The sequence below is a fragment of the Mugil cephalus genome, chromosome 13 (genome assembly GCF_022458985.1).
Source record: "Mugil cephalus isolate CIBA_MC_2020 chromosome 13, CIBA_Mcephalus_1.1, whole genome shotgun sequence".
Taxonomy (NCBI): domain Eukaryota; kingdom Metazoa; phylum Chordata; class Actinopteri; order Mugiliformes; family Mugilidae; genus Mugil; species Mugil cephalus.
Genome location: NC_061782.1, coordinates 7194625 through 7210540, shown reverse-complemented (window position 1 = coordinate 7210540; position 15916 = coordinate 7194625). Strand labels below are relative to the sequence as shown.

At 42.3% G+C, this 15916-nt stretch overlaps 1 protein-coding gene and 1 long non-coding RNA gene across 2 annotated transcripts; one reads left to right on the top strand and one right to left on the bottom strand.

Annotated features, from left to right (window-relative positions):
• Positions 1 to 239: 239 nt before the first annotated feature.
• On the bottom strand, positions 240 to 7437 carry mlh1 (mutL homolog 1, colon cancer, nonpolyposis type 2 (E. coli)). Its single transcript, XM_047602184.1, has 19 exons — positions 7296 to 7437; positions 7003 to 7093; positions 6444 to 6542; positions 5781 to 5854; positions 5593 to 5665; positions 5405 to 5496; positions 5276 to 5318; positions 5067 to 5155; positions 4855 to 4967; positions 4670 to 4763; positions 4433 to 4586; positions 4008 to 4345; positions 1975 to 2117; positions 1324 to 1432; positions 1183 to 1246; positions 943 to 1107; positions 776 to 868; positions 579 to 689; positions 240 to 492 (listed from the first exon to the last, which is right to left on the bottom strand). The coding sequence occupies exons 1-19, from the start codon at positions 7400 to 7402 to the stop codon at positions 337 to 339; spliced, it is 2208 nt and encodes a 735-aa protein (XP_047458140.1). The 5' UTR covers positions 7403 to 7437; the 3' UTR covers positions 240 to 336.
• Positions 7096 to 8174, top strand: LOC125018370. Its single transcript, XR_007113937.1, has 3 exons — positions 7096 to 7241; positions 7321 to 7430; positions 7802 to 8174. It is a non-coding gene; the product is annotated as an uncharacterized LOC125018370 (long non-coding RNA).
• Positions 8175 to 15916: the final 7742 nt, after the last annotated feature.

The following is a 15916-nucleotide window of genomic DNA, read 5'->3' as shown; positions in this document are numbered from 1 at the left end:
TGGTCCAGGTGGGTGGTACATGTCTGAATAACATCCGCATGAATACCTGGTCCAAAAGTTTCCCAGCAGAAGAATGAGTTGTCACAAGACGACCGAGATTATTTACTTCGACCCGTCAGCGGTTTTAATGAAGTGGCTGATCGGTGTAGCTCATTCATAACAAAATATTTCTCTCGATATTTCCAGGCTGCATGTCCCCGTGTCCTCTTCACATTTAAATAAAAAGTATTCACCTCAGGTTTCATACAAAGTTTTTATTTACAACATAAATTTTACATTTAAACATAAACAGCAGCTTATTTGGTGGATGTTGTTTCCCAGTCACGTTTGGATCGTTCAGCACCTCTCAAAGACTTTATAGAGGTCAGGTAAGTTGGCGATCTGCAGCACCGTGCCATCCTCGCTGAAGCTCTTGGGGGGACTGAAGAGGGTTCGGAAAGCTTTGAAGATGACGTGCTCCACCTTCCAACGCCACGAGTTCCCCTCGGCATCCTAAGACATTACAAATAACGCTTATTAATTCAGCTTCTGGCATTAAAACCTCTAATAAATTTAAGAAAACGTTTACGCCCTCACACCTGCTCTTCCCCTGGCTCGGCCTCCAGGATGTACTGCTTCCTGATGGAGTAGAACATGCTGCACTCTTTGCTGAAGTCTCTGAAACAGTCCTTCTCATTGTCCCAGTTCACCTGCACAAAACAATTTTTTTTTAAAAATCACAGCCTTCAGATTAACTTTCTTGTCACGAATGAGGAGAAACTACCAAGGACTTCACCTCGGTGGCCAGGCGCAGGATGAATATCGGAAGACCCTCCATGACAGGAGTGTATTTATCGAGGAGCAGCGGTAGTCCTGTTAGATTTCCTTCCTGTGGTTGGCATGGTTACGGTTACCAGCGTGACTATTAAACAGAAGGGATTAAAATAAAAGAGCCCAACAGACCTGGTCTATCTCCACGGAGAAGTAGTCCTCCAGCATCTCCGCTTTCTTCTTCAGGAAGTCCACTATGTACTGCGCCAGGCCTTCTTTGGGACCGTCCTCCTCCGTCCAGCCGCTCTCCTCAGAGTCCAGGGCCAGCATGGCCAGATCGTAAAGCGGCGCCGGCGTCTGAATCCGCACAATAACCCCATTAAGATCCCCGTCCGGCAAATACCAACGATTCACTTTGTGGTTTTCACTTACAGAGAGTCTGAGTACGCCGAAGTTCCCGAAGTCATAAATGAGTATCTGGTAGAAAAGCGCCTGGCTGTTAACAGAGGGGAAGATGGAGATGAGACATAAAGCCGCTGAACTGAACGATGTGTGTTTCCCCGTGTGTCTGACCTGAGTTTGGTGGTGTTGAGCAGGTACAGTTTGGTGTGATGTTGGATCAGAGTCCACTGGGGATTGACGCAGCCCACGAACGAGTGGTTCTGGAGCATTTCCTGAAGTCCTGAAGAGAGATGAATGAAATGACTCTGTGGCTGCTTTTAAGCCACGTTGAAAGGAGCTACGACTCCCATGGCGTGAATTAGAGCACATGAATGGACACAAGGTGTTTGGGCTTCATTTAAAATGATGTGGAAAAGGCTGTGACCACTTGGCGCATTCACCCTTATCCATAATTCAGCTGGCAGCTCCATGTTTACTTCAGCCCACCTCAAAGGTCCAAAGCTGCATTCTGGCTAATTTCAGGGATCAAAGACAAAGCCCTGAAAATCTCTGTGACACATAAATATTAAGCACTCCTCTGTACTGTATGTCTAGTCAGTGCCCTATCTCCTAGTCCTGATCTCTGCTTTTAGACGTCTTTCCTTTTATGAGAGCCATGATCTAACAATAAGAGCTTTGTGTAGAACTAGTTATGGAAATGGGTTTTGCCCTGGAGCAAAAAGTCGGGTCATTCAGAAAAGACAAAGGTGGGGATTGTCTGCACACGTCCACACGTAAAGCTGCCCAGTTTGCTCTAAGGGATACAAACGCACATGCCCGTACCTTTGTGCGTGCCCTCTGTGATCTCAGCTCTCAGCTCTTTGATGCTGGTCAGTTTGATGGCTCGTCTCTTGGGCGTGGCTGCAGCCGTCAGGTCCTCGTCTTTTTCTTCTTCCTGCTCCTTCTGCTCTTTCCTGGGTCGCTTCCTGCCGCACAGCAAACACAGACTGCTGTCTCACATCCTGCATGCAGTGCACTCAGCAGATAATAACTCAGACCAGCTTATAAGAGAGACGTTGTGGGAATTAATGGGGTGTCAACAGGCAAACTAAGCCACTGTTTAGGGCCTTGTGAACAGAACCCTAAGAAGCCTATGAAGGCCAGAGGATATTGACAATAACCCAAATAAAGGGCCCCTTCTATCTATCCTACAGCCCTAGTTTTATCTGGGGACCTCCAGTAATCTGTAATAGTAGCGGAGGTCGTCTGTGATCTTGATCCTGTGCAAATCGTATGCTAGATCTCTTTTTACCTGTTTATTTTGTATGCATAAGATTGTTAAATATTATTTGAGTTCAATAAATGTTTATGTTTTTGGTTAAATTTGCCATAGGGGTGGGTATTGGCAAGGGCTTCACGATACAATACATATCGTTGATACTTGTGTCACGATACGATACATTATTGCGATATTATGATACTGCAATATATTGCAATATTCTACATAGTTACTGAGAAATTTTAAATGCAGCTTAAAATAAACATTGTATATATGTACATCAGTGGTGGTGGATGTGCAGAAGTCGTGCACAATCAGCCCAAAACATGAATTTTTCTTCTTTTAAAATCGATATTAAGACATTCAAAATCGATACTGTATCGGAAGAAAAAATATTGTGATACATTGGCATAACGATATTTTCCCACCCCTAATTTGCTATCACTGTGTCACTTTTATCATGTAAATGGTGGGAGAAAAAGCAGTAACGGCTCCAAATGACGTCGTTTGTTTGATTTGCGTCTTTTTTTCTCTTGTCATGTAAGATTTATGAATGATGTGCTATAAACCAAAGTTTGTACAAATGTTTGGACGCAAAGTCGAGCTGTCGCTGAACTATTCACCGGACGAATTAAACCATTAAATCAAGCATGAATGTGATCATTGGCAAAGGTAGGACTGATTTAAATACTGACAGGTCGTTGTGTAACTTCTTCCCGGGGATCAACATTATCAAAGATATATTTTTTAATATCTATTAGAATATCTAAAGCTGTCAAAAAGTGTAAAATATCCTCTGACATGCAGTGAAGTGAGGTGAACTATGGATGGTAAATTCGAGTAAAATACAGAGTTTGCTTCTTCTTTGTGAATGTACCACATGAAACACAAACGTAGGAGGGTCATTTCTGAATCACAGGACGTCTCCAGGTAAAACTAATCCCGTGCGAATAGAGTTTATGCCACATTTCACTGGTTGGGACTTGGGGTGGGGGAAATAGCACATGTACATCTTGGCCACTTGGGGGCAGTGGATATCAAATATTTATGAAACATGACTTTGCAATGAGACATTTCTTTACTGCTCCGAACTCATCGTTGTATCTGTTTTCTTCTGTTACTACCAGTCAATGAGAAAAATATCAGACTCTTAAATTGCCACAGGTTCTGACTATTCTTGTCTAACGTGTCTGTGCTGTTTGGTTTTGTTGCGGTCTGGACTCTGTCGGGAGATTTCTAGCGGCAAACTGCATCAATGGGAGTCGCGAGGCTTGAATGTAGCGTAAATTTGCTTGCTGTGAACCAAGAGGTGCAACCCCAGGCAACCCTTATCAGCAAAACAAACTGACACACTCTACTTTTCAAACATGCAAATTCATTTCATGCTGGTAGCAGGTAAATACAGCTGGGTTTGTTTCTGATTGGCCTGAAGGAGGTTGACGCCATTCGTGTTTACTTGAACCTTCTTCCTCCTGCTCTTTTACCCAGCCCCTTATTCCTTAATCGCGGGTCAATGTCCAGATCACACACGGTTGGATCAATCATACATGAAGACATGTCCTCATGTGGCTGTTTGGAACACTGAGTACCGACTCACCTTTGAGCTTCTTGTGCACCGACGCCGATTTCTTCATCTTCTTTTGGCTCCTCAGCCTCCTGCTCAGCCAGGGCCTCCAGCATGTCCGCATCATCTGTATCAGCCATGTCTGTGTCGTCCGGCTCGACGGTTTTCGTCACAGCCTCCTCGCTGCTGGGACCAGCCGGCTCGGGATCAGGCGCCGGCTTCTCTTTCGGCTGGAGGAAGGCGTCCAGCTTCTGGGCGCGGCAGTCGGTCCTCACCATCTGATGAGCGTACACTCGCTCGCCAGACTCCGCTGTGGAGCTGGAGGCCTTCACCTCTGAGCCACCGGACGCCGACAGCCCAGGCAGCAACGTCTGCACAAAAACACAGCATCTCTGCAATCTCCAAGGCATAACAAAATACATGCACCGTGTAAATACATCACCGTAACCACATCATACCTGAGTGAAATATGTACGTGAGGAGTTGGAGCCCAGAAGTTTGCTCTCGACGTGCTTCTGAACGCTCTCGATGACGCTGTCCTCGTGTAAGAAATGCACCTCGTGCTTTGTGGGGTGAACGTTCACGTCTACGTTCTGGGGAGCGATTTCTAAGCTGCGATTAAAAAGCGAACATGAGATGAATTCAACTGTAACAAAATCAAATCACTGTGCAGAAAGCACACAACTTTACGTTACCTGAGGTAAAGAAAGGGGTGTGTGTTCTTGGGAAGGTATGCAGCATATACCGTCTCAATAGCTTTCTTCAAAGCGCTCGATTCCACCAGACGATCTGGAACATCACAGATCACAAGCCTCAGTTAAACACAGAGCTAATGAGATAAAATCATCTTTTTACATGCTGACATTTCCTGAATTCTTACGGTTGATGAACAGGATCAGGATGCATTTCTTGACCGAGTAGTTTGCGTTCGAGATGTAGCCTTTCATCTTATACGAGAGCTTCTGATCTTCACAGCCAACTTCAATCAGCTCCCTGGCAACATACCACAGATCCAGTCATGCAGCCAGCGCCGGGGTGATAAAAAGGTCTCATAACAGACCGGAGCTCTTGAAAGCATATTTGCAGAAATACCTGCTGACTGCATTGCCAAAAACTCCTCGTATATTGTCCACCACAGAGGCGTTGGGTAGAGTCCTGACATCTGCCACAGTCTCTCCTTGCTGAGAAAAAGGAGTCATGACACAGACAATAAATAATAAGGTAGTCAGAGTGAAGGAAATTCAACTTTCAACTTCAACTTCCCTATAATTATCTTGCAATATCACAGTTAATCGTCTCACCTTTTTGACAGAGAAGCTTTTCCCCGAGTTATGTATGGCATACCTTAAAAGGAACAGGGTAATATTGAATGTAACCACCAATTATGAGAAGAGCAGAAACTGTGAGGAACACAAGAATCGAGCCCAGACCTGCTGACCACATCTACAATCCTGCTGTACTCATCACTGGGGCTCTTTAAAGCTTTCCTCCTGGTGGACACGTTATAAAAAAGATCCTCCACCTGTAGCAATGAGATGAAAGTCACTCAGCATCCATAAACTGTATGATTTATTTATTTATTTATTTATGCGACAGATGATCTACTCCAAGAACTTACAAGAATCTGCGTCCCCTGGTTGCCAGCACACGGTTTTGGAGGGCCTTTCAGTTTGCCGTCGCTGTAGCTGGCTCTGCGCAATCACAGAGCAATCGATGAATGCGTTACAGAGCAATCCTATTACTACGCACGTGAAATATTCAACAGAGGCAACAGAGTGGATGAGTGAACCACAATTTAAAATATACCTGTAAGCACACTTGGCATCAGCCGTCTTAGTGGTTATGGTCACGTGGGCGACGTGGCTTACACTGGCAAGGGCCTGCAGAAAGGAAAATAGTAATGTGATCAACAGCAAAGTGTACAGGAAGGTGTATATTTATATTATTTATTTGCGAAAACATACTCAAAGTTAAGACTGTACATACTGAATATATTTTTAAAGTGCAGCATTAACTTAACAATATACACATCCACAAAGCAATGAAGATGTAGTAACTACAACAGCTTTTATATACCATGTCCTATTTTCAGGCTTGTAAATTATTGGCCAAATTAAAACGTTAACCAGAAATACTTCTACCTGACTACCAGAAGGGAGGTTAATGTTTGTTTCTTATGTCTGTACTGTTCTAGAGAAGCATTTGGAAACGAGATTAAGAAATTATGAGGGTATACACACATCTGTTCCAAATACAGCCTCTGAATTAACTGCCTAATTACCTTTGGTCCCTTGAAAAGCGGGAGCTACATAGTAAAAGGTTAAACCATCCCTACACTTTGATGTGAAGACCACATTAAACTCTAGTATGTTTGGGTAAATGGCTAAAATTGTACAATTTTCATAACTGTATGTTTATCCTTGATTACCCCGAAGGCTGATGGAGCTCAGAGTTAGCAGCGCTACTCACCTCTCCTCTGAATCCGTAGGTAGATATAGCGGAGAGGTCCTCAAACGTCTGGAGTTTGCTTGTGGTGAACCTTTCGCAAACGATTTCCATGTCCTCTCTCTGCGTTAGAAAGAACAAGCCCCGTCAGAAAACATCACACCAGAGTATTTACAGTCTCACAGTGGCAGGAGAAAAAATGATTAATCTCATGTCGTAATTTGGTCTGAAAGATTGAAAATAAGTTTTGAATGTCTGAAAATAAAATGTAATCTCGGTAATTACTTTTTTCCAGGTCGTGATTTATAGAAAACAGCTCAAATTTGATATTAGTTGCTTTTCCACGTTTGAAACCATCGACATTTCTAAACTTTATCTTCATTTTCAAATGGTGGTATGATATTGCTTGCATAAGAAACAAAAATGAAAACAGGGAGCACAAAGAAGATCCATGTTGTGAAGCATTTTTTAAGATAAATTAGGGCGATTAACTCAAACTAAACCAGTTATTTTTAATAACACCCAGTTTACAGGGTCGGGTCCCCCAGGTCCACCTCCCCATATGAGCGCCCCTGTCACCCACCCTGATGCCAGTGCCGTTGTCCTGAATCTGGAGGAGCTTCAGCCCGCCGTCTTTTACCGTCACTTGGATGTTGGTGGACTTTGCATCCAAACTGGAACATTTGAGAGCAGAAACTGTAGTTACTGAGCCGCCACATTACATTTTATTCACTCAGCTGGAAGCTCCACGGGATTGTTGCCATGTAAACAATGTCACGGTTACCTGTCATCTGCTGCACATTTAAGCCGACAGTCAAATATGTATGTTTAAGTCATTATATAAAAAACTGTGTTTGTGTTGTAAAAGTTTAATACCAGTTTTCAATCATTTCTTTCACAGCGTTGGCAGGACGCTGGATAACTTCTCCTGCAGCAATCCTGTTGACAACAGTCTCGTCGAGCCTCCGGATGACCCCCGCCATGTTTGCAGTGGTGCTGACTTCGCTTCAGGTTAGTAGCTGTGAATATACACACACGCGTGGGTTACAAATGTAAACATTTAAGCTAAAAATGTAGCATTACTTCTACGCATCGCTTCTTGTAAAAGAAACGCAGCACGCTTGTAACCAGAGCTGATGGAAAAACGGAGACGTCTCACTCTGCCTCGAAGTCCACAGCTCGCTCAGCTTTCCAATGTTTTAATTTAATCATACTCCATAGTTATAAGTCTCAATTGAAACGGTCGTATTTACCCTAAAATTATCCAAGTGAAAATAAGTTGACTCAGCTATTCTATTGTATAGCTGTTGGTTAAAAACAAACAACTTTTTCTTGCCAACAAGTGATGCAGCTTTTCGTTAATACACGATCTTCGTTGACAGCGCGCGGAGAAAGGAGGAACGTCGGCGGCGGGGCCTGCGTCCTGACGTATAATGTGATTCGCTGCAAGTCTTCTTCGTTGGTAGTTTTTTTTGACACTTTTTTACACAGCGCTATATAACGATTGTTTTTGTTTTTCTTCTCTATGGTTCTCCATACTAGTCCACATATTTTCACAAAAAGCAGGCAAATAATTAAAGTTAAACAAATGACACCAATGTGTAAATATAAGCTTGAATTTTTGAAACAAATTGATTCTTAAATCTGGAATCACTGAAGTTATTTCACAGTCTACAGAGTATTTGTCCTTTTCATTTCATAGTAATAAAGTGTAGTGATAGACATGTTCAGCTCTGGATTTTGTTTAGGAGCCAAGTATAGCCCAATTTGATCTTAAGCAGGCCAGACAGAAACATAATCACATAATAAAAATAAGGATAACTCCTAATGTTTTGCCGTATTTTAGTGGAAATAAGTACATTACGCAAAATGTTAACATTCAAGGAACCATCCTTTTACAAAGCCTTTTATGAATAAACAAACAAATAAGGAATAGGTGCCAATATTATTGATAAATATACTTCTGCACATCTTCCTCTTCATCCTCCACTCCTCTTTCCCCATCCCCCCATCCTCTTTTCTCTCTTTCTATTCCTTCTTCTTCCTCTTTCTTCTTCCCAATTAGCCGCTGTGGTGGGCTATGTAGCCTATGCTAGATCTGTATAACTTTCAGAACAGCGCTATTCAACAACGGATTTAGTCATTTTAATTGTTTAGATTCTTAACCGTCAAACAATTCGTCTGGGGAAGCATGTGATTTCTGTCGAGTCCACTCTGTACTTTGACAAGGACTATCGTCAGCGACCTTTTCAGTGATATATTTTGTGTGTTACACAAACACAAAGACCATCCAAATTCCTACTGCTTTAATTGACATGCATTGCAACCAAATCCTCTCTTTGTGAAGTGGCTTCACTCCCACCACAAAATCTGACCAAGACCTGCACAGAAAATTTGCAGTTTTACAGCAGCATATAGTTTAAAGACAGTGCACATGAGAGACGAACAGTATTCAAGTGTGTCTTGTCTTCCAGAGCTTCATTGTAATCTTCAACTGTGCACATAGTTGGCCAGACCACATGTGTGTCTGCATTCCTTGCAGAGCCACTTGTCTATTGTGAGGAGGTTTTCAGCATATCTGCGGTTTCCTGTAACCTGCAAAAGTCCAAATGTTCTCAGATATTTCAAGGGCGTGTATTTTTCAAATGCTTTATCTTTTGTTATTGAGGCAGTAGGTGCCAAAATTATGTTGCTAGGTTGCTAAAGTTTGCCCTCAGGGAAGATGACATCAGCAGAGTAAAATTCTTTGACGCTGTCCAGGGAGTGTCGCTGTTTGTATATTACAGTCAGGCAGAGCGTCTCAATGCAGTCCAACCAGAAATAAGTTCTGACTAAATGAGACCTGTCAGAGGAACACAAGTTCCACAAACACCTGTAGGTAAAAGTAAATAACCTGAGCTGGTGGTTACAAATGATCTATAGTGAGGGCTCTCTCTGGGTGTCCTGTGGTGTCTGCCAATAGGATGTTAGAAGTGGGGGGGCTGTGGGTTGAGGGGAGGGGCCTCTGTGGATCATCCCACAGATACTTGATCAGTTTGGGATTTACTGAATCTGGAGGCCAGGCCAAAACCTTATGCAGGTTTTCTTAGTTGTTACTATGAGTGCCATTGCTATGGGGTGGAGTATCCCGTCAGTGGTTTTAATGTTGTGGTTGATTGGCATATGTATAAATGCATCTTAAAAAAACAACAAAACTGTTTATTTAAACTACAAAAGCTGTTGATGCTTTTCTCAAGGTGAATCGAGGATCTCATTCTCTCTTTCTCATGCAGAAAACAGAAAACCTTTGACCCGTTATCCTTCTTAATCTTGCAAATCCCACCACATACTGGGACAGCAACTGAATCAGGGTGTTCCTGTGTAATTCGTCAGTGCAAACCTATGGCAGGCAGCGCTGAGAGCTAACCTGGCACTGTTTCAAAGATTAGCAGCGTTTTGTTCTTATATTAGAGCCTATGCCAACAAGATTTCAGTGCCACGAACCAACTAACCGCAGGCGGATGTGAACGGGGACTGCAAAAGAAAGAGGCACAACCTGAAAGGTCACTGGAACGACAAAAGGAAGTGAGCTTGCACTGATTTATAAGCTGGTCCGTGTTTAGCCTAGTGTATTTATCAATGATCTGCACGGTCAGCGTTCTGCAGGCTGCATCTGATTGAACCCAGAAAGAGTTCAGCGACATCAAAATTACGTCAAGCGCATTCTTCTATATTATTTATGCTTTTATTGATTCCAGATGTGTGCTACACCTCAGTCTGGCTGCTGAAGTAATACTGAACCCCTCCCTTCTTGCCCGACGGAAAATTGTTATGTCTTTGCATCTGAATTACAGGGATATGACGTCAATCCTGGGACGTGTGTCCCTGACTCAGGACATTCCCGTATGTGCTTCAGCTGCAGGATGTGCCACAGGATGCAGTACAATAGGGCTGTAAACAACTCATATATGTAAAATGAAGCTGGAACATAAATAGTATAGGACAGTTTCTCCTCCTTGTTGATTATCACTGTAGTCCAGCATTTATGATGTCATCGTGGACCAAAAGTCTCCATCCAGTCTGTGTAGATTTACTCAGAGAAAGGAGTTGGATGTTGTCTTCAGCCAGGGGACTGTACACCCCTCAGGTTACTATAGTATCTGTTTTTCTGTTTTTTTTTTTGCTGCAGCTATTCTCATGGCAGTTTTCTATTTCCTTTTAAGCAGCTAATGCTCCGTAGGCAACCTGCCACACGCAAAGACAAGCAGAGATATTAATGTGATCGTGCATGCACTGGCAGGTACATATGCACACACTCTGACTGTGAGCGCCGGTCCACGGGATTTATCTTCAGGATGAATCAACAAGCAAGACGCATGCCTGGCGCTGAATAGAGCGTAAACTGTGTGAAATGAGGCCATGTCCACTTACCGCAAAGTCTGTCCTGACGCAATATGGCCTCCCCGCGCGCTAAGCACCGCCTGGGGTCATTCTACACCCTCGTACTTTTGTGCGTATTTACATCCACGCACCGACGAGAGGCTGTCGTTTCTACTGGTGTGGTTTTGTCTCACCTGCGTGTTTATGTCCGCTCCTTTCTCCACCACTGGGGTGATGGTCACAGATCACGCTGGTTCTTCACAACCACCAGAGCCCAATGACAGGGGGCTAAAACGAGCACAGCATCTCTTAGAGACACAAAATGTTATGGGTGTACAATCTGGTGTGGAATTTGTCGCGGCCTCTCCAAGTGACAAATATAGATGAGCTAGTCTTTCCTCTAATCACAAGGGTGGTCCCTCACAAGTTGGCTACTAATATATAATAAAATCAGATGAGTTCAAGTCCACTCTCTAATCGTATCCAAGACTTCAATTAACAGAATCACTGCTGGTGTCTCCCGATGTCTCAGGTCCAGTCATTACAACTTTACAAATGATACTCCAGTTCGAGTATAGCGGCTTGTACTAATTGGCAGCTGCGTTCATTCATCATCTTCTTACGTTCAACCTTCATCATGTCTCTTGGCAAGCACGATCTCACCTCCCTGAGAACTGCTAAGACTTCCTCTGACCCTCCATCAACTGATGGATTCTGCAGCTGCTGCTTTTCCTTTTTGACGTTTTGTCATCTCTTCCCCTTTCTTCTCCGGCGACATTCTTCCCTTTCCTATCCTGTCCGCACCAACGCCACAATAGCCTCGAGGCATGTTGTAAACAAAAGATAAACACATACTTTCCTGGATGAACATAAAAGCGGCAGGGAAATTGTAAAACGGGAACTGTTCTCAGCAATTACAATGAACCACTTTATAAGTTTATAACAAGAATATAAAAGAGACTAGGCTGATTATTAACGGCAACAGGCCAATGTTTAGCATGTTATCTGTTTACCATATTTGCTATCGTAGTTTGGCTTGTTAGCGTGCTAGCATTTATCACTAGCATCTTGAAAGAGACATGAGGGTGTTATAAGTGAAACAAAAATCCATGCAGGCATTTTGGAATGAAAACAGACTTCATCCTCTGGTATCTGGTCAATCTGGTAAAATGCTATTTGGTTTTAATTATAGGCAGTGTTATCCAGTTTCAAGCAAGTGATGGTGTTGTTTCAAGTGATGCGGAGAAGAAAATGCGCCCCTACACGCTGGATAGCGCAACCAAAACCATTTTGTGATTAAAAACCGTCGCAAAGATTCCCAAACAGAGCGACCCCAGACCATCAAATTTAATAAATCTGTGGATGGAGGAAGTTCTTGTTGGCTGTAAGTAGTAGTTGTGATAGTTCAATCTGAGCCATCCCACAAGCTCTACCTGAGGACATATTACTGACGTACCTGAATACCATAGTTGGTTTAGGATCAAATGTGCCCACATGAAATAAACCTGCAGACACTAGTCCAGCCCCACCCTCCAGATGAAGCTTTTAAACTAATCTGTAAAGTATTTTGTGGTGAGCCGCAGTTTTTAAGTCATACTGAAATATTTCCATTTCCGTGGTAAACATCTGAATTCAGAGAGTTTGGCTGTGCTTTCATTCGGCTATACTCAGTTGTTATATATACACAGATCAGCCACAACATTAAAACCACTGACAGGAGAAGTAAATAAACACTCACCATCTTGTGACAATTCAGTGTTCTGATGGGAAACTTTCGGACCCGGCATTCATTCCTGTGGATGTTACTTAACCATGCACCACCCACCTAGGCCGGACCGCACACCACCCACCCGATAGTAGTGACAGCCCTTGATGGCAGCAGGATGCAGCCTGACACCCCACAACTCAAAAAACACGAAAAAACAAGGTGTTGACCTGGCCTCCAAATTCACTAGATCCCAAACTGATCAAGAATCTGTCCCCTCACTCTCATAGGACCCAAAGGCCCCCCCTCACTAACAACATCCTGTTGCCACACACTACTCCACAGGACACCCTGAGAAGGCCCATGTCCATTCTCCATGAGTCTCAACTCATTTTGGAGACACAAGGGAGACTTACACAGTATTAGAAAGGTGGTCATAATGTTATGCCTGATCTTTTCAGATCTATTCAGATGTGCACGGTTAGCACACAAGAGCATTAATTCCTTAATACCGTACATGCGTTGTAGTGTGTGCAGAGCTCTTGGTTTGATAAAGATTTTGTTTACAGTGAAATCTGCACGTTTGCCAGAGTATATCTGCACGGTATGAAGTGTATCACCCAAGACTTTAAACAACCGGTCAGATTAAGGCCTTTGTGTGGACACGGTTATCAGCTCAGTCTAATCTGCTCTGTGGTCTACTGTTGCCTTTTTTTTTCCTTCCCCACAAGGTTTACTACTTTTGCGTTCCCCTTTTAACATATAATTGTTCGTCTGACACTGCGCCGTCACATAAATCAAAACCCATTGTGTGTTCGATTCACACATTCCTGGCGATGCGTCGCGAAGAGGGAGGGTACAGCTCTGGTTCAGCGTTTGGCCAAGTTTGTGTTTCGTAATCGGGGCTGTCAGTCACGAAACCAAGAGGCAGGGCAGAGAAATGTGTTTATGTACAAGCACTACATGAGGGGAGAGGGTTCAGCAGTGAATGCTACCCGCTGGTATGTAGTGTAGCAACTATCAGCCATAAACTGAGTGAACATGAATATTTATGTTTCAATTCCAACTGCGCCTCTGTGTGCTTTGGGTGTTGCCTGAAGGAAAACAATGAGGGATTGTCTTCAAGTCATCACTTGAGCAGCTCCGTTGCCTCACTTCCTTTCGTTTGGTTACATCAGATTTTCTCCTGACATGACTATTTTAGGTCTGAGAGTGGAGCAACGCTTAAAGGAAAATCACTGTATTTGGCCTCTCTCTGCGTCTCTCCTTTCAAGGTTTAACTAAACATGGGGCTAAACAGGGTCTTATCTTGGAATCCCAGAGGGACTTCATTCAGCTTCTAAACTACATTTCCACATAAGCTCACCCACTGAACCACAGAGGGAAAGCTACATCACACCCTGCCCAATGAGACAGTATAATTTCATCCTATTGTAAATTTTGCAAGTCAGGTTGTTAATGAAGCGTGAGGGAAACAAAAGAATGAGTGAGAAGCCTTTCTTCCTTTTTCTTTGTTTCTTTCCTGCAGACATTGAGGTTGAGATTTTGACCTTTTTTTTTTTTTGGTTTTGCGTCACTCGACTACACCTCTAATGGACAATGACTGTGCAGACTTTTATATACGTCCATGACTGTCACATGTAATCCTCATCCAGTGCTTCTAGTGATTGTTCCTCAACGCGGTGAGGTGTTTCACATTAACCTTATTAACCTTTTCGCAAAAAATTGAATCGCTGTTCATGAACATTTTGGAGTTCATTCATGGTCGTGATCTCTCTTGAAAGCCAAGACTCTGATGTTTCTATCACAAAAGTCAGAATCACTCTAAGTCATAGTTCTTCAGTAATGGGTTGACCCTGAGACACTGCAGGGGGGGTTGCAAAATCTTTGGTTGATTAGACACTTTTTATATATTTCTTTTAATTTCCCCCACAAATTAAATTCCTTTAAATGCACATCAACATGAATTCAACATATTTTATTAAAGAAATAAGCGGTAGCTTAATATTGAATGGAAAATGATGATAATAATAATAATGTATATTTATAAATAGCACTACGTCGAGTTTAATATAGAGCACATATAATAGGTAGGTATAGTAGTTTGGGGGTGCTTGACCTGAAGTGGTATTGTTCTTGAGGAATCAAAGTTGGCGCAGAGTTAAAAATTAAGAAGTAGCTGATTTTTTTTTTTTTGTTTTGTTTTCAAAAAGAAATGTGTTGGTTGAATCCTATAATGACTTTTATCAATGAAATCAGAAGACAATTACATATTGCATCATGCAGCATTTACTCAAACACAACTCGTGTACGGAGCTCTGATTGGTTCAAAAAGCTGCTGCGGTCCCATATATGGCCCAGAGAAAAGTTAAAAGGTTAAATCTGTTTAGAGAAGCTGCTTATCTGATATAATTCTTAAGTGCCGTTCTTTTTCTTCACTACTACAATGCTCTAATCTTTGCTTCCATTAACCAGCTGGTAGGGTGCAACTTCATACGTAATTACCAGAGAAAAGGCCTACAATAGCATCCAATTATCTATTCATCTTCCACTAGCAAAGTAAATTGGGATTAATTCATTTATTCTTTTATGGATATATAATTATGCACCACCCTATTTGTGTAAAGCATTTATAAGCAGGTCAGGAGTTCTTAACTATGTGCCCCGTGGGCAAGAATCTACTACGTGCCGCTACTGGCCACCCAGATATTTTTTTTACTGTGTTGTAATTCAACTTTCCCAATGAACATGCAACATGTAGGATAATATTGTAATTTAGAGTCCCTTTACAAGAATACACACCTCAAAGTTAATTTGGTTTATGCATTAAGAAAGTAAAAAAGCAATCTTGGCTTTTTGACATGCAAACCGATATTTATATACAAAATAAATGAGCACACGTTGGAAAAGTTAGTCAACACCAATAGTTGTCACACATTTTAATCCACAATTGTCTGTAAATAAAAGTCCATAAAATTAGGATTATGGTTCTAGATAAAGTGCCAAATAAAACTTGTCCTGTGTCTGACCTTCTCTTTGTCACTGAGGAAGTATATGGTGTCATCATGCCATCTAAAGAGATAACGAAGTACTTCAGGAAAAAGAAAAAAACAAGTTGAAGGCCAAACAGTCTAACAAAGGACTTAGAAACATCTCAAAATTATTTAATCCAGCTGGAATGAAAATCAACTACGAGTTTTGTCTAAGACGTTCCAGATAATTCAGCTGTATCAAAAAAAAAGAAAGAAAAGGTTTTATTCCTCACAACATCTGTATGTAATCACACAGCAGCTGAAAGTGCTGCAAATACAATCAGAGAGAGATAACACAAATTTGATCTGTGTGTGAGGCCTGACAGGAAAAAACCATCACTGTCCAAAAAAAAAAAAAAAGCTTCAGAGCTATAGTCTGAACATGTACAAACAAGTAGGAA